This window comes from Ixodes scapularis, unplaced genomic scaffold (genome assembly GCF_016920785.2).
Source record: "Ixodes scapularis isolate PalLabHiFi unplaced genomic scaffold, ASM1692078v2 PGA_scaffold0__279_contigs__length_252992795, whole genome shotgun sequence".
Classification (NCBI taxonomy): domain Eukaryota; kingdom Metazoa; phylum Arthropoda; class Arachnida; order Ixodida; family Ixodidae; genus Ixodes; species Ixodes scapularis.
The window spans coordinates 159,952,310-159,971,192 of NW_024609835.1; the positions used below are offsets into that span (position 1 = coordinate 159,952,310).

The following is an 18,883-nucleotide window of genomic DNA, read 5'->3' on the forward strand; positions in this document are numbered from 1 at the left end:
GCGTAGAGAGGTCACTGCTGTTTAGTGATGACGTCAGCACATTTTAAGCGCTGCTTTTCTTTCTCGTCGAGGACACGTGAACGCCGCTTTATGTTTTCGCCTTTCTCTTTCTCGATCTAACGATGCTGCTGATGATGACGTCGCCGACCTTCCTGAGTCGGGGAAGGAACTTGTCGAAGGTTTTTCTTCCAATCCTGCAAAGGCGGAGGGGGGGATTGCTCGTCGTAAAATTTCACTCTCGCCGTGGGTAGATAGGAGACTCTCTTTCTCTCTTCCTTTTCTCTCTTTCTTCGCGGTGCGCGCTCATTGCGCCTATTAGATTTCCGCTCCTTTTTTTGTGTCTTTTTTTCAGCAGCCTCTTTGTCGGTAGATCTCGGGCGTTTGTGGTCGCCAGGTGGCGGGTCCGCTGGCGTATAAAGTGTGGCACCGTTGCGGTTAGCCTCACGACACGGAAACAGTTCTTCGAAGCTGCTTGACGTGGGATCATTTGCCGAGACCTTTGCATAAGGTGAGGTTTGAATCCCTTTTATGTTTCTACTTAGCATAACTAGCCCTTAGTTATATTAGGTATTACTTTTGTCTCGAATACCTCTATTTGTACCTACTATATTTTGACATTCCGAGCCATTTTCGAATGGCGATTCGTCAGTAGGATGAGTGAATATAAATAATGTTTTAATAATATAACTAAATATCAACATGTCTGACTGTCAACAATTGTTTGGTCACATTAAGAAGCGAAAAAAAAACGCCTTTTATAGAATTAAAATTACTATTAAGATCTATTCGGAATCTTTTCTATATTTTGTACAAAAAGAAAAACAATTGACTCAAGAAGGAAAAAAAAAAACGAAGAAAGTTTGTTATTTTGACAATTGTTTGGAAGATAATAGCCGCTTTGCTATTACGCTGCTCAAACTACAGTTCCCAGTTACTCTGACCGATTCTTACATGTAACCGCGCATTACGAATGGTAGATTGATAGGGCATTTGTGACATTCCTGAGAAGTGTCCGAAGCTAATTTAACATATGGTACCAGGTAGATCAAAATGAACCCTAGCTTGCTCGTACGAACAGCAATCAATTTTTTTTTTTGGTGTGCCATCTTTGACATTAACTACGAGACTATAGCCGTCATTATTGCCATGGTCACCCGACACGCAGTCTCGCAGTAATATTAATTGCATTTTTGAACGCAGTCGTTTGATGCAACCATGTTTTGATACGACATTTCTTCTGTGCGAGGAAGTGTTCTAAAGAGTAGTTCAACCACTCTTAGGGGCCACACTGCTTATGCGTCATACATAAGATAGTCTGCATACATTAGAAGGGGAGTCATCGCTAGATACTTGCTTCGAATGCCGAATGACAATGAGTCCAAGGAGAAACTTGGCACGCGGCATTCGAACCACGGACATTGCCTTGAATCGTGTTCGCAGACCTTCTTTTGGATGATGTATGCGCAGTGTGACCCCGGTTTTACGGTGGACCAGAAACGATGCTACGAGCCTCCGGGTGAAATCAAACGCCGTGTGACTTTCACATTACCCTCGGGAAAGGCAAAGTGTCGCTCAGGACGAATGGTCCCATGATGTGTTTAGAGCGCTGTGTCGGCCAACATGGCTCGTATAGCACCTGTTGCGGTACCTCGTATTGCGAAACCAAGTAAAGCGGGAGTCTTCCTGGTGGCCATGAACCGGAGGAAATCGGAAAGAATTCTGATCTCTGGGTCCAAATCGTCGTTCAGGCGCCGTTCCATCGGCGATTAGTTGCGTCACAAGCTTATTGTTGGCTCTCGACGTGGTTACCCGGAAAGCGGACGCCTTTAATCGACGTGTGTAGACACGACGCTCGGGTTTTCGAGGTCACGAAGATTATAATCCGAGGGATAACGTGCGTTGCGCCGTTCATCGGCCTCGTAATGGGCGGTTCGCTGTTTTATAAGCTTCGCTTGCCTGGAGCGAAGGCGCCGGAGCAGGGAAGCTGGCGTAGGTTCGATCTAAATGACGGTGCACAGAGTGCGTATCCGTCTGCTGTGTCTGGCCTCCCTGTCTGCCCATCCGTAGTTGCAACAAATAAAGTCGCAAAAAAAACATCATGCAGTTGGATGTCGCGATCCCGGCCTCTGGGCTTATAGACCAAGATCTTTCCATGGCTTATCACCCGGGCGAAAAATGACGAGTCACTGAGCTCTGGACGCATGCCCAGCGTCCGATATACCGCACAGCAGAAGAACATCGCATGCTCAGGAGGCGTTCTACAGCCAAGCAGACAAAAATGGCAGCGCTCGGAAGGCGATTTGTTTTTTTTTTTCAAAAATCTGACTTTTGAAAAAAATCGCCTTTTGCGCGCTGCCATCTTCGTCTGCTGGGCTGTAGAACGCCTTCTGAGCATGCGCTGTTCCTCTGCTGTGCGGTGTGTCGGACGCTGGGCATGCGTCCACAGCTCAATGACTCGGCATTTTTCGCCCGGGTGACAAGTGGTGGAAAGTTGTATAGAAGGTCCGGGAGAAAACCGAGGTAGAAGTGCTCAGGAGCGATAAACTGGGGCCCGTTCACCAGGCAAGTGACCCCCAGTTGACTGCCACCATGTTGTACAATTTTGACCACCAGACGCGTGACCGTACCAAATCCTGAGGCTTTTACGCAAAACTGAGCCAATATTTGTATTGCGATCGCTGTAAAAAAACAGGACAAACTACTTTTTTAATACTGTTAGCCCCAGAGATCAGTGTCTAGCTCCGATAAAAACCCGAAATATAACACCGCAGCTGACGGCATCTGGTGGAGCCATTGCGAAGCTGCCCGAGTTTTTGACGTGAAAGTACATTTTGGAATTAAAACAAACAAAACATTACTTATCTCGTCGCTGCTGTCATGCAATATCAATATAAAATTATTTGTCCGGGGTACTTCGTGAAAATCTAGGCGGAAAACTAGAAGGTCACGTGGCTAGTGGTAAAAAAATGTGTTACATGGTGGCGGCCCATTGGGGGTCACTTTCAGCTACCAGTTTATAGCTCATAAAGCCCTCCACCTCGGTTGAAAAAGAAAACAAAAAAACACGAGTGATCGCGAGTTTCGCTGTCGTCGCGGCGTCCCAACTCCGGACTGCCGAAGCTTTCGTGGACCGTCGAGCTGGAGAGCTACGGGCAGCAGAAGGAAAGTCTGGCACTTCTCGCACCACTGCTGTAACACCGCCAGAATCGTGGCCGGCTAAAACATAACACTTCTGTGTCAACGTCCGGCTTAAATTGAGGAACCACTTTTTACGACGGGCTCCTGGCACCATACTCTGAATAGTCGGCTGCTTGTGCAGGAGTTGCGGTGGCGTCCTAATGACATCGAGCTCTAATTGGCTTTTATTGAAAAGACAGTGGGTAGACCTCAATGCTAGGTGCCTTTAGGTCTACCCACTATTCTATTCTAATCAGCCAATAAGAGCCCGATGTTCTGACATTTTCGCAACCCCTGTGCAAAAAGCAGACGAACTTGCGCTCCGCGACCTCAAGACATCTAGCATTGAGGTCTACCCATTATCCTTTCAGTCGACACCAATCGGAGCTCGGCATTGTTGTGACGTAACTGCAAGTCCTACGCAAAAAAGCAGACGACTTGCTCTTCGCATTGATTTATTTTTTTCGAACATTTTCTATTTATTGGAACCTGTGGAATTCCTGCATAATAAGGGACGAATACCAGCAGCGTGATAAAAAAAAATATAAATCGCGTAAGTTTGTCACGTAGCTCCGCGATTTGTCACCTTGAGTAAACATGTAGCAGCGCAAGTGAAATTAGGGCTGAGTATCTAGGTACGTAATATATGCCTTTATTTGCTTCGGTGTTTCAGATTCAGAACCAACTTGATTAATCGTTCACCAAAATTGCTGTTTTTTTTTTTGCTTTTAAACAGCAAAAACGACAGGGCGGTGCTTTGTTTTTCTCCGAGTCAATGACGGGCTCAATATTGGCCATAACCAAAAGATGGCATACCGGTTAGTTTATCTGCTGTAGTAGGCGGCAAGGCTAGCCTTAATTTTTCTCTAACCTTCGTAAGTAGGTGGTTCATATCGGTACAAACGCTCTCCGTTGTCTCACTAGAAAGTGTCAAAATACCACAGCCGGAAGCAACTGATCGTTAAAAATGTCAAGTGGCAGATAGACCCTTTTCACAAGACTCTCTATCCCCCCTGCGAGTAGCCTGTTGCAACACCAAATTTGCAGCAAGAGTTTCGTCCCGAGCGCGAGTAATTCTGCTTTCAATAACACTTTGGCGCACTCTTAACCGGAGCACGACGCAATGCAATTGGCGGGTGGTGGAGGCTGCAGATCGTATGCTGGAGGAGCCTGTACTTCATTTATATATTTACAAAAGCGTGAAGGTAGAAAGCATCACGAGTGCGAAGGGAGTGGCAGTCTTGCATAACCTCGCGTTTGCTCATACGAGCAGAGATCATGCCGTGACAAGATGCCCTGCGTGCGATCGTGGGTAAATTCAAACTAATTCCGAAGTCGGTGCCTTGATGATATAATCATGCGCGGTTTCTTGCTTGAAAAAACGGAACGTCTTCAGCAGCATATCAAAGTCCCACGCGAAGTTTCCGCTCTTACCCATAAAAACGACCGAACGCTTGCACTTAAAAAAAGAAAGAGTTAAAATGACCGAGCTGTATCACACAGGCCCGTGTGTATGAAGGAACTGAAGAGAAGGTAGCTTCGGCATGTGTTTCCTCTGTGTGAGCACTTGTGCAGCCAAGGTACCTCTGAGAGCAAGATGTTCACACACGCAGACTTCTTGGCAGTCGGCGTCCGGGTAAGATCCTTTATCGTTGAAAGTTATAAAAAAATCTGTTCGTGTTTTTGAGTACCGCTCAAAATTATTTACGCTCGCACCACTCGCTTCAAATAAACAGATACAAAAACTGAATTTTTGAGTATATCGGTGTAGCTTTCAGTTGTGGGAACAGCAAAGTGGCAAGATTAAGTAGCTTTTTGTATCTGGCACATTACTAAATGCATAGCGAATCCACCAGTTCTCTTGAAACAAAAGCACTTATCTAAGCTACACGTTATGTGCCAACACCGCCTACGGCGACGTTCCTATTTGTTCAAGTAGAACGTTTCCGGTTTTTTGTTTTTTTTTTGCTCCTCCATATACAGATCAGGGTGATGAGAAAAACAAGCGAAGAACGTGCCCTCAACAACAGGCAATTGAATCGGCGCCACTGCCGTCGTCATAATGGCCTGAAAATTGTTTTGTAGCGGGTATTTTTATCGGGTTAATAACACGAACAGCGTGCAAAAAACCAGCTTGTGAATTCATGTGCCAAACCAACAAAGAACATAAAGAAATCTTAGTTACACCGTGTCAACACAGGAATAAGCTGTCATAAAATGCAGAGTTGAAACATATGTGAATTAACTTACTTTCTGTCAGAAAGAATCACCTCGGTAGTGTGGAATCACCGCGGTGGAAGCCGGCTTTCAGCCCGTGCTTAAAGGAGAACATAATTTTCGCCTTTTACCGTCGTAATCGTTTATTGTAAAAAAAGCAGTATATATATATATATATATATATACTGCTTTTTTTACAATAAACGATTACGACGGTAAAAGGCGAAAATTATGTTCTCCTTTAAGCACGGGCTGAAAGCCGGTGAAAGCCGGTGCTTATATATATATATATATATATATATATATATATATATATATATATATATATATATATATATATATATATATATATATATATATATATATATATATATATATATATATTATGTATGTGTGTGTGTGTGTGTGTGTTTTTGTTTTTTGTTTACCTAAGAAGTCGCCCGACTTGGGCCTTCCGTGTCTGCAATCAAGGCGAGGCAGATCTAATACCGCCATCCTTCTTTTCTACACAACAGGAAAGTTTTTTTTCTTTTCTCTTTTTAGCGCACCGCTGTAGATCTATTGGTCAGGCGCGCTATGACGTCAAACCAACAACAATGCATAATTGCCGAAACACTCCCTTACGGCCTTCCTATGGCGAGACCAACACCAACCCGAGAAAGCAAGATTCGTGCCCGGCTTTTTACATAATAAAGCTATCCTTTTAAAACGCGTGGCCCGATGATATAGAAGCCGAACTCGTGGCTAGAATAGGATTTAAGGTTGTTAGTTGTGGAGCACAGCGACATCCGAGTTCGTAGGATCATTACTAGGGAATACGGGGAATACGCTGACCTGCCATTCTATAGTGAGGTACACGTTAATAAGAGTGCACCAGAAGCTTCTCCGATACCCTCGTTATTGTCAGTCAGTTCCGCCGCAATGCGCACAGAGTATGTTACCGAGGATATTGTGCATTGACATGTCGCGTTGTTATGGTCATGCTTATTCGGCACGTTCTGAACTTGCATCCGACTATACTTGACCATTGCACTAAAGAAAACATCGGAAAAAAAGAACACCTGAGATCAAGACGAGAATGCAGACAACTGAACTTTAATGTATGACTGGGTTTCTATCAATAAAGAAATCGTTAATTAAACTGTACTTTAAATTTACATTACCTCTTTGTTCCGCATTGTTATCCGTGATTTGAGGGGTTGATAAATTAATGAGCCCTGTTTAAAATACATGTAGTGCTAAAGAGTCGCAAGTATTTACCTGCAGTGGTTTCAATCAAATGAAATTGGTTAAATTATGGAATTTCTATTTAAATCAAATTTAACGTACAAAAATTTGATTTACTTAATTTTTTCAAGAAAAAGAATTTTTAGCAAATGACCGAATGTTGCCCTGTTTCGTTAATAGATCATGCTCTAATTGAAGCATTTTGATGCAATGTACCAACCGGTTCATCGTTACATTCTACTAGTCAAAACAACTTTTACTGTTAAGAATTTCTCCTGCTTGCTTTTCCTAGTATTTTTTGCTTTATTGTGGATGGCTCAACTTGATCTGCCGTGTAAGCCCAAATGAATAACCTAAACGCGCTCTCAATACCGTATATTTCTTAAAAAAACGGTCTTTCATGATGATTGAAAACCTGAGACTCTGGTTTTAAAAACGGAAACTCGTGAAGTAGAAAGCCCTTTTTTCTTTCTACTTCACGAGTTTCCGTTTATAAAAGCAGTCTCAGGTTTTCAATCATTATGTATAACTTGCACCAGATGGCCTGCACTTTAACCGTTTTTTCATCGGTCTTTCATCTTACTTTTTGTCGCCAAATATCTTGCTCTTTGCATGCTACAATTTTATAACAATGCCAAACTAGGTAGCTTATGAAAGCTTACTGAAAGCAAGCTTTTATTACATGCTTATTTCAAAACGAGAAAATTTAAGCTCTTGAGGATTAAAGTTACGATGTGTGAATATTTTGTGTGACATAGCTTTAAGAGCATCGAAGTTAAGCAGCGAACTCTTGAAAGTGGACTTTTAGAAAACCGAATCCCTGAAATATTGTTTACTATATACTAGAAGAAAAACCCATTGCTATAATAAAGTTATTTGATTATGGGGTTTAAAAATATACTCACTAATCAGATGGTTTCAAAGCACAAAAGAAAAAGTTGATATTTTATATAAAAAAGCCGAATTTTGTTTTTCGTGACCCGGATTCCTTGCAAGGCAGTTTCACTATCTTAAGCTTCCCCAATAATTACGGGTTCGATAAACACAATGCACTGATATGTTATGTAGGAAATTTAACACTCAAACCTCAAGGGAATGCACTCTGAAGTATGAAGAACAATCTTTAATTACGTGCTGTTTTGATTGATGCAATAGGACACAAATCTATGAATTGCCTAAGGTGTACTATAAAGCTTTCCGCGTAGTCGTCGCCATTTTAAATTGTGGAACTTCCGGTCTAAGGGAATACATCGCTCTGCTTTCGCCACTTGACTAGAAGGTTTTCACGATTTTACTGCAACTGTCAATCCATCTTGTTTTCGCCTCCTTGTTATTTTACTCGATCCAGGTTATGTCTTGCTTTTTGTTTTTCGTCGCCGATACCGGATGGCTGGGGACGAGGTTAAACAAAAGAGGTTTATAGACCATTAAAATGTTTCTGACTGGCTCAGGTTTCAAAGTTTGTGCGTATTTCGCGAATTTCCCCTTCTTTCCGAAGCCACGAGCACGCACGTGCAGAGCTGTGGAGATCGCACACTGGGCTGTGGATTTATAAGCATTGGAAGGGTGGACGTGACGTCATACCACCATGCTTGTGGTTATTCCTGCCTCTTCATGCCGAGAGAGACGAATTAAATGCTGCGAAATGCATGCTGCCGAAGGTGCACGCTCAGCAGCAAGACCATGCATCATAATGGCAGCGACGTGAAAATAATATATACAAAGAGTTTCTTTGGTGAATGAAACTGCGTGTTCTAAGCACTACCCTGAGACCGAAGCCCGTGATCGTATCCAGTAAAGCGACGTTTCAGTTGTTTTAACTAAAGCACATTTGTTCACATTTGCAAAAATAAACCCAAGAGAGCGTGGTAAACAAAGTTCACAAAGCGCTCTCCTCTGCTTAAATATCGCCACCGTAGTACGTTGTGAACTCTTGCATCTAGTACATGTAATTCGTTGGAAAATATTGCCCATCGGAGGGGAAAGGTTGTTTGCCGTGCTAATCCAGCATAAAATTACAGCGGCTTCCAAGAGCATGTTCCGGCTTCCCTGGCAAAAGGCCCAGCCGGTGCATGCTGTGTAGGATTTTGTTTGCAGTTTTCGCCACTTTAAAGCGCCGGCAGCCGTGTATGCAAAGTTCGTTGTGCGTGCCGCTCGCCACAATTTTGTAACAGAAAACTTTGTGTGGATTGCCTTACGACGCCATTAAACCTGTTATTTTGCCAGATTACAAGCTCACGCTCGACGTAAGAGTTTTCAGAGTTTAGAGCAAGCTCATATAGAGAGATAGAACATAGCAGCACAAAACGGGTGATAGTAAAATTTTGAAAGTGGAAAGTGTATTTTGAGTAAGGATGTTTTGGGTTTGAGGGTCTTGCAATGCTTGACCTAGAGTCAAATAGAAAATTGATATAATATTTAAAAGAAAGTGTGGTCATACGGTATACCTGCACAAATATCAACCATCATGGAAAAAAAAGAAACAAAACAGAACGTTAATTAGGAAAGTGCGTGGTATATACGTTTATTAAATTTGGCTTTTGGTGGGCTGATCTTTACGCAATTTACTACCTTGACTACAAACAAACTTGCGCATTAAGATTATCGTAGAGCGTAGTCGCGTTTTGAGTGGCGTGCCTTTAGGTTGAACACTGAAAAAAAACAAAAAAAAAACACGTCCATCCCAGTTGAGAAATGTCTCAAAAGGCACCACGAAACGTTAGGTTCCATCAGGTAGAAAATGAAATTTTGTTAAATTTGTGTGATAATTTTGTGCGCATGTGCCCACTGGGTCCTCTTTAAGACGTAAAGAAAATGAAAACTGAAGCGTGAGTCGCGTGGAAAGTTTTCCAGTAGAATTCAGCAGCGATTCACAGATATTGGGCTCTCCCGTGCCCAGCCTTGTTAAAAAACTGCGCTAGTAAAACTAAGTGGTTTTTATCAGAATAAATCGTTTGGAACCCTAAAAGCATTCCAGACCAAGCGTTAAAAAAAAAAGAAGGGACGATGCAAGTGTTGCGTTGACGTACGCAACCTTCGCAGTAAACAAACTCGTTTCGCCCAAAAGACGTGTTTTCACGCCCAGTTTTAGCGGTTCTCGCGAAGTGCTCGATTCGGAGCACGTAAACTTGAGCCGGGCCGCAGCCGCCCTGTAGAGACTTGATTTCCAGCGAAGTCTTTTTGCTGAATATTTTATCTCGCCAAACTCGTTTGTCACAGTTTAAGCTTCTTCGCGGTATTCACAAGGGTTTTCCAACAAACTGGGTAGTTTTCCGCCATCCGAGCATATCAGCCATCCCTATACCAGTTCTAAATCAGTAAAGTCCCCTCGCGATCTTAATAATAAAATAAAGTACCGTATTTTTTTAGACTATACGTGTTTAAAATTTGAAATTCGACGTGGTGCAAAAAATGTACAGGTGCGGCCGTATACGGGAATTTTTTTTTTTCTAGATCGTTGAGTATGGCGATATATGCCGTATTTCAGGATGACGAGTATGTTAATGATTTACGTACAGTGTTGTAGGCGTTACTATAACAAAAGTAACGAATTACGTCACAGCGTACTTGCAAATAAAAGGAATGCGGTGCATTAACGTTAGAATGAAAGTTGCGCAGGCTAAGTTTTACGTTGCTATTGCTTTTTGCCTTTGAACGTTTTTGATATTTTACGTTACAGGTAAGCGTAAATGCAATTTTTCAAGAAGCAATGTCAATGAAGAAACATAACTACCTTATGTTTATTTCGGTGTCACATGAATACTAACAAGAAAAAGGCAAAAAGAAATAAAACAAAAACTCGCCTTTAAAAATGAAGTTTTTAGAAGAAGGTGTAACGAGTAACGTAACTACGTTGCCCGTTGCTCGAAACAAGTAACATGAGTATACTTTTTGTTACTATATTTAACAAAAAGTATCCAGTACGTTACTACGTTAAAAAAAAAGTAACCCGTTACCTGTAACGCTGTTACTTTTCACGCGTTACCGCCAACACTGTTGAGGTATGATACAAACATCTCTGTGAGCTGATTCAGTAGGCATTTATTAATGCGTGTTTTGTATGACAATTCTCATGTGCGAACTAAGCACCAGGTGCAGACCGGGCGCGGACTATGCGCAAAGCGCAAACTGTCAAAGAAACAAAAACAAAGATTTTTTTTTCTACAGAATTTTACCTTTGATTTTCAGCGATCATCCACCGATTATCTCCAAGGTAATAAATATGGAGTCACCGGGTTGTAGACACATTCACGGAGTTTGCTATTTCGCAGTATAGAGTTACTGGGATTAAAAAAAACGACAAGACCAGGACAACACAAAGAATTGGAGGACTATGCGCCGCTGTCAACAGACGTTTTATTGGGAAAAAACGAACGTACGCCGACTTCCAGCTAACCATTCGCTCATGATCAAACTTCTCGCGAGAATTTAATCTTCTTGTCTAATAAAAGTGATGACGCATTGCTGATACATGTTCATCGCCTTTCAACCTGATTTCAAAAACCTCAAAGATTTCGCTTTTTTTTTTTTCATACCTTCCCATAATCTGCATTTCATCGAGTACAGGAAGAAATGGGCACCTGTCACAGTGAATGGCCAAGTATCATGAGGGTGACCGCCTTGCATATATGTCATTGTCCCCGGGCTCTCTCGTTTCCGCATTTCCCCGCCTGCCCTATACACGTTCTCTTGCACGTCGTTCGTATCTCGTAAACCACCGATGTTTCTCAATCTACATATTTGTTTACATGCTCTGTTGTGCACGTTTCCTCCTTGTCTGCTTTATTATCACTCGTAGGCATAATCTGGATAATTTTGACGGTGCCGTAAACACAAAGGAAACCCCGAAACAACCGGCAACCTTTTTAAGATTGTGGGACAGTCTTTGAATGTACGGCAAAACCGTCACTTTCTGTTGATTCTTCGGAATGTCTTCCGAATCGCTTTCTTTTTTCTTTTTTTTTTAAACTTTTTTCAACAGTTACTGCGCATGCTCGGAACTCCTTCCACAACTAGGCAGACGAAGATGGTGGCGCGCAGAAGGCCATTCTACGTTCAGAAACTGGGGGAGAGGAGAAGACGAAAGTGCTCGGTTCTGATTAGAACAACTAGCGGGTAGACGTCAAGGCTAGCTGTTTTCGTCCCTACTCACTGTTCGACCGCGCTCGAACGCCGGCCTTCGAACGCGAAACGCTACGCGAGAAGCAGACTTGTTTGTTTTCTATAATGAGAGGAAGACAGTGGGTGGAAAAGGAGTTAGCCTTTGTGTCTACCCATTAATCATTCAAATCAGAGCTTCTCACATTGAACCCCCCCCCCCCCCCCCCCCCGGCTCTCATTTTCCCGTTTCCCTCAACTGCTTTCCGTGTTAGAATAATCTATACACCGTGTGCGGACTATGGACAGGAAAACGAGGCGAGGTTTCTGTGCCAGTCGAGATGCCAAGTGGTGTAGTCACCGGCGGGGTTCAGTCACGGACACCTGACGGTCCCTCGGCGTCGTCGTCGACATCGGAAAGAAGATCAGCGAAAGAAGTCGCGCGGAGGACGACTGGTCCGCTCCAAGGACGGTCGGCTTGAGGAGGACCGCGTTTCTCGCTTCCAAATCTCGACGGACGCGTATCGTCCTTCTCATCTAGGTTCGAATCGCAAGGTAAACGAGAGCTGTGAATTTTGTTGGTTGGGGCGATTCGCGGTGGCCTGCCTGCCGCTTGGAATGGAAAGAGTGCCAGGGTCACCGCCCGTCTAACTATTTCCAACTTGTGCGTGTACACCGACTGATATTCGCGTCTGCGTGCGGACGGCTAAGACTTTAAGAGTTGGTTATTGTCTCGTCGCCAATAGTTAAGGTTTTCGTTTCACGCTCTGTGGGGGCATTTCCTCAAAGTAATGCGCCCAAGAAATGGAACGGTTGTATCCTCAGCCTGTTTATTTGGATGAATCAACTGATGTTTCATTTTGGCTTTAATCCTACTTCAAGTCGTGTGACTCAGTTTATATAACTTGCTTTCTTGATAAGTCAAAGCGCTGTCGAAATTCTGAACACATCCAAACACGTGTATGTTTTTCGTTTTTTTTTTTTTTTTTGTGTTCGAGACGGGTTACGATTTATTCACTGAACTTGGTTGGTACAGCCGACTACAGGCATTGTACAGGAGGATGAAGAACGCCATGACGTTGGGCATTTGACACTGGACTATACTAAAGTTTATAGATAAGAGCTTCTTACAAGCAGCGACTATCTTTGAAGCGCCGACTGTGTTACGGTGCAGCTTTTAGAAAGCGAATGGCGGTGCACAGCAGAGGACTGGACTGAATGACGCCATTTTGTTCCAGCGGAAGGTATTTGCTGTCGTTACTTGTAAACAGAAGTATCTAGGACCGACACGCTGCTAACAAAGAAGCCCGGGTTTGCCCACACCAGGTCTGGGCACTGCGCGAGCGCAGAAAGCAGATTTGCGTAAGGTGAAGCTTCTGCGCTTGCGCCGTGGTGATAACGGCGCCACCGCAGAGGCATGACGTCAGAGCCACGTGGTGGTCTATACGGCGTGCCGGTTCGTCCGCTACTTGCGCCACCTCGTGCCTTTCTTCGCTTCTCAAACGTGCCCCCGTGCTTTAGTTTCATAATGGGACAGCGCGAATTCTACAGGGACAGAGGAAGGAACTGGGCAGGACGAGCGCTGACTAACAACTGAAAGGTTTATTATCAGGAAACCACGAAGAAAACACAAACAACGCGACTCTCTAATCACGATGGAAATACGCATGCGCCTCACAAAATTGGGTGCTATCTGTTACACCATTCTACTCCCCCACCTATCCTGTTTGCTTTAGTGTCCCCACAACCTCAACCAATGACGGCGTTTACTTACCTGCATTGTCATCGCAAGTTCCCTGCGCCTTGTCAATGATGCCCCTTTGATTGACGTTCTCCTCCTTGAGTTTCGATCCGCCAAAAACGCATTTTGAAACACGTGCTCACCGTATAATTCGTTTCAGATTAATTACGATTGTACCCAACGGTACGACTCGAGGAAACAAAAGTAAGCAGCGGCAAAAGTGCATCGTCATGGCACTCGTGGTTTTTGTGCGTTTCCTATCACCGGCCAAAGCATCGTTACTGGAACACTCAGTTGGGAAAACTCACTCTTAAAACCCGGACCGTTCGCGTCCACCCAGATCAAACTAAATACGGCAACAGCCCGACCCTTTAACGAGGAGTCAAAACATGAAAGTTCATTTATATTGCTACTGCGAAATGGCACTGCGAGATGACGCCACTGGGCTTGGCGCGACCTGACCTGAACCGATAGGTGCAGACGTGCAGCTCCCGGAGTGTCCGCTGAGGAAGAAACATCGGTTTTGCGATCGCGTTTAGTTCGGTTGTCGAGTACGAATCGAAGCCACGTTTTCAAAGCAGGCTCTATGGAAGATTCCCAGCTGAGTTGTTGAAGTAACGTTGGGCTAAACCAATAATGTCCAGAAAAAGAGTCTAATGTCACGTGGAATTCGCTATACGTGGCTGGTTCAGTCGGCACTAGCAAATGCACTAATATGACGAGCGCGGTGAAGATGCTCTTGTGACGCTGCTTGATTGGCTCATTCAAGTCATAGCGTTGACTGCGGTCAGGCTTAAAGTGAAACGGAGTATAGGCAGGCGGAGTTCGAATCCTTGCCTCGAGGTGAAGCTGCGCCTGCTGCCAACTCGCCGGGCATGTAGCAATTCGCGAAGGTTCTTGCGGGGAGACTTGGCTCAACGGTATTTCTCGTTCCTTTATTTGTCGCAGACTACCATGGCATCTAAGGCCCTGAACCTCCTGGCGCTGTTGGTGGCCATCAGCGGCTGCCTGGCCCATCCGACCGGCGCCCCCGAAGAGGCCTGCGCCGACATGTTGCCCCAGCACGGCGACTCGCTCTTCGAGGACGCCAGCAAGGGCCCCTACCGCCTTACCCAGAACAAGGTCGACTTCAAGGGAGGAGACGTCGTCATCGGTACGGCCCTCTTTCGACCTCTCAAGGCTCGGCCGCTCCCGTTGTATTGCTAACGGCAAGCCGCTGGACCCGGAAGCCTGCCGGACCTTTGGTTATCGGAATGATTGTGCATGAAAATGTCTGTAATTGATCGAAAAAGTCCGTAGAAGGTAGGTCAAACGTATTACAAACTCCGTCAAGTACTGTCCGAAGCCGTAAAATAGCAGCGAAAAGTTTGTGAAAGTAAGAAAAAGTGGAAACAGTTATCGACCTACAGTGTTTCCCGCGCCTAATACTTAAGAAAACCCGCTAAGGGCTAGTTTAAGCGCATACAAGTTTACCTAGGCAAACCTTAACCTTATCTTGAGAATATTTGTTTAGCATACCCTTGTGATATAAATCTAGTACCTTCGCGCCCTCCCCCCCCCCCCCCCCCCCCCGCCCCTTCCCGCGGCCTTTATTTCCCCCAGACTTTCACAACAAATGCGAGTAGCCATCGGAGGAAAAAAAGAAAATGAAAGAAAATGTAACTTTTGCTTTTTGACCTTTGGGGCCAGGCGTAGAGATGCACGAGCTACTCTGCAGCCGTTTTTTATGCTTTCGGCGTTCGATGGAACTTTGTGGGCGTTTAGTCGCTTTCCCGGTATTCGTTTATTATTGAACGAAAGAACGCACGGTGCGCCCAACCGCGATTCTTCGCCATTCACGAACGTGTGGCGGTTTCCCGCGACGCAGTGACCCTGTCCACTTCCGGAACCCCGTTCAAGGGCTTCCTAGTGAAGGCCTTCGACGAGAACGAGAAGGAGGTCGGCCAGTTCGAGAAGACCGCCATCTCGCAGCCCCTGACCAAGTGCTCGGCTTCCACCCACGTCGAGGGCGGCGACAAGACCACCGCCGCGCTCAAGTGGAAGGCCCCCGCCGGAGTTGCCGGCAAGGTCCACTTCAGGTAGGCTTCGCTGCGCCGGAAGCCCCAAGTTCCTCAGTCTCAATGCTAACACATCGTATAAGAGAGTTGCAGACACGGTGACAGGACTATTTGCGAGACACGCTTCACTTGTGTTCCAAGCATGTTTGCCTCGCACATGTTTCGAACTTGTCTGTAGACGTTTTGTTTCTTCTATAACTAATGTCACTGGAGCGCCCTACAAAGAAGAGGCACTCATCGGACAGTGTTTGGACGCTGCATTTTGCACAACGTGCTAGCGGTGATACCGATACTTAATGTGTGCGCGTCAATCTAAGGCTGGTGACATGAATCCCTTTGTGGCACGAGGCTTCTCGCTTTATTTGTACCTTGGAGAACGTGGAAGAGCACCTCCGGGCTTGAGCTGTAAGTTTCGTGTGGGCCGTGTCGTTTTGTATTTGTGTCTGTGATCACGAGTTGTCGGTATTGGGTGCGAGACGGAGTGGCGCCGTCAGAGCGGAAGATCGGGGCACGCTCTAACGGGAGAAGTATGTTGCATCTCTATGACGGATGTAGTGAAGATTTCACGCATCGTCCGCGTGGGACTCTTATCTTAGTGTCGAGAAATAAGCGCAGTGGGGGACCAGCGCTTGCACATGCGCTCGAAAGGACGACGTCTATGGATGTTTGACCAAACGGCGTTTGTGATTACGCCTTACCTCTACACGAAATGTGAAGCGTAGTTTAATCTCGCCTTCCGAAAGACGGGCTGTTGCTGCTGCTGCAAATAACTGGATGTTCGTAGTCTAGCTTGCGTTTCTACGTAACCCCTAGAACGTACGAGTTTGAGCGTTTGTGCGAGTGGCACCGGACTGCTGGGTTCTGAAGCAACCGACGCTCACTAGCTAATTGGTTGAGAAGGTTAGAATGACATACAACTTTGTAAACCTAAACATAAAAAAAATTTAAATTCGATTAATTAGATTTATTTGATTTAAGTTGGATTTAGTTAATTTGAATTATATAAATTTAATTTAAATTACTGTAGCTTAAAAGGTAATTCTTTAATACTAGATGTTTTTATGGATGGCAGATTTGTTTAGATTCATCAGAATATTGAAAACAACGTGGATGAAATAATGACTGTGTATTTCAAGTGCACTATATTTGAAATTTTTTAATACATCCTACCATTCTAGAACAAAAGTAACGTGATTTTTGTGAATAAAGAAGGTTTAATAGCTTTCTTCACGTTTTAATTCGCTTGCTTTATTGCATTAGTTTTCGTGTTTTTTTTCTTCGCGTTGAGATTGGCTTGTAATAGAACACCACTTAACTGAAAAAGTGGCAGTTAGATGAACATCTTAACGTTCTGATTTGCTCAGAAGAGTCCTGCTTTTGCTCGAGTCTTACCTGCTATATTTTTCTTGCTTAATGATTATTGCTTTAGATACGAAACAAATGCACATAAAAGGAATAAAAACTATTTTGTTAGGGAAAGAGTTGATTTATATTATCCTAGTAAAACTGGCATGATTTTAATCCCGATATAAATCCTGATTTAAATCAAAGTTCAAATTATCTTGATTTTTATCCTCCACCCTGATAGAATCGCGTTTCTAAACTTATCGGGACCTCGGCAGCTCCGAAGCGAAGCACTAACCTACGAATCCCCAGTTGGTGGTTTCGAATCCCGGTCGAGGTGTCCGCAATCTGACGGGGGGATTATTGTAGAGAAATCCCTGTGTAACTGAGATTTCGGTTGCACGTCAGAAGTTTCCCCTGGTGGTCAAGATTAGTTTGAACTTCGCTGAGGCGTGCTAGCTTCTTTTTGTTATTCTGGCACCTAAAACACCCAAATTAGGTTTCCCTTCATAGTATTTAAGTCTGTACATATTGCGTAGAAGTGATTGGTTAAAAAAAATTGAATAAGAATCTAAGGTACTGCTTGACCGTAAAAATGCACATATCTATTATATACAAGGTATTCTGGACGTTGCTCTATTGTGCACTTGGAGGACACTGTTCACGCTTTCAAAACTTTACGAGCATGACGCGATCGGGTATTCTTCTATGCTAAAGACAAGATTTCGCACTTTTCTTTTACAATAAAACAATAGTAAAACTCTATTTGTTCACGTAAAATAATTGAGAGACAGTGATTGAATATAAGGTGACAAGAAAGAGTTTAAAAAATAATTTGCATTTCATTCAGTATTAGTTTAAATTCTGCTCACAGACTCTCAAGGTGCGAAATCTGTACTCCAGTTTTAGCTAAACGCCTTCATAAAATTATTTTTTAGATCCTTATTCTTGGATGCAACCCGGTTCAAGTTTCCTTACCGATTATTCATTTCTTTACAGGGCCACCATCGTGGAGAATGCAAAGAAGTACTTCACCAACCTCAAGAGCACTCACGCCTAAGGTTCCGATACTCGGAAATCATTTCATTTTTATCCTGCAATCAAGGCAAAATAAAGTTCGATTTTTTAAAGGCTTTGTGTGTGCGCTTTCAGAAAAAAAAAAAGAAGATTATCTGGGAATGGCTACATTAATAAAAATAATAAAAAGGCAAGCCAAAACGTTCCTGAGAGAACTCGTGTGTATGTGGAACGAAGCTGGTCAGGTTACAATGTATCAGGTCAACATGGGCTGCAGCAAAGGTTGCGAGCGCGAACGGGTAGTTTGTGTGGCGTTCCCACTGTACGAGCGTTCGTGCAACCGAGGAGAGATCGAAAGCAAGAAGCTTGCGCGTATATCCTATGTGAAATGAAGACGGCTGTGCTTTCACGTTTTTTCATAAACCACTAAATCATGGATGTCACCATTGCGGTGAGGTTAACATATAATTAAAAATGACAAATTCCTTCTATGATGAAAACGAGTAAACGAAACAAAAACTACGAAGTACAAAACTACAAAAGTAACATAGTTTCGCATATGCCTTAAAATAACAAACGGTTAACTTGTGGGTAGGTTACATACTCGTACACTGCTAAAACTAGAAAAAAAAACAAAAAAACTCGGAAACTCTTTGTAGTCAAATAAAAGTACAGCTCCGCTTTCTGCTTGCCATAAAAGAGTACAAAAAAAAGTTTCAGCAATTAAAAAGGCTACGATAGTAGAAATATTGAACTAATTAATACTAACTGATTTGACCTTCGTGTTTAGACGGCGAACTTCACTATATCCACCAGTTTTAAAAGTACTACTGCCACCCATGGCCACATTGAGGAACGAATGCTCTTTATAACGAATCTCGTGCAGCGCGATTAAAAAAACAGCGATCGATGATAACTGCGTAATTTTCTTTTTGCATAATCACTTGCTCAAGGATGCAGCTTAGATATAATTTGCTTTATGAGAAATATTCCAAAGAACAAAGCA

General features: G+C 43.7%; 1 protein-coding gene across 1 annotated transcript; it reads left to right on the forward strand.

Annotated features, from left to right (window-relative positions):
* The first annotated feature begins 329 nt into the window (after window positions 1–329).
* On the forward strand, window positions 330–17,993 carry LOC8028853 (defense protein l(2)34Fc). The gene is made up of 4 exons (XM_029995632.4): window positions 330–508; window positions 14,408–14,612; window positions 15,327–15,537; window positions 17,860–17,993. Exons 2-4 carry the CDS (start codon window positions 14,414–14,416, stop codon window positions 17,918–17,920), a joined length of 471 nt encoding a protein of 156 aa, XP_029851492.1. The 5' UTR covers window positions 330–508; window positions 14,408–14,413; the 3' UTR covers window positions 17,921–17,993.
* Window positions 17,994–18,883: the final 890 nt, after the last annotated feature.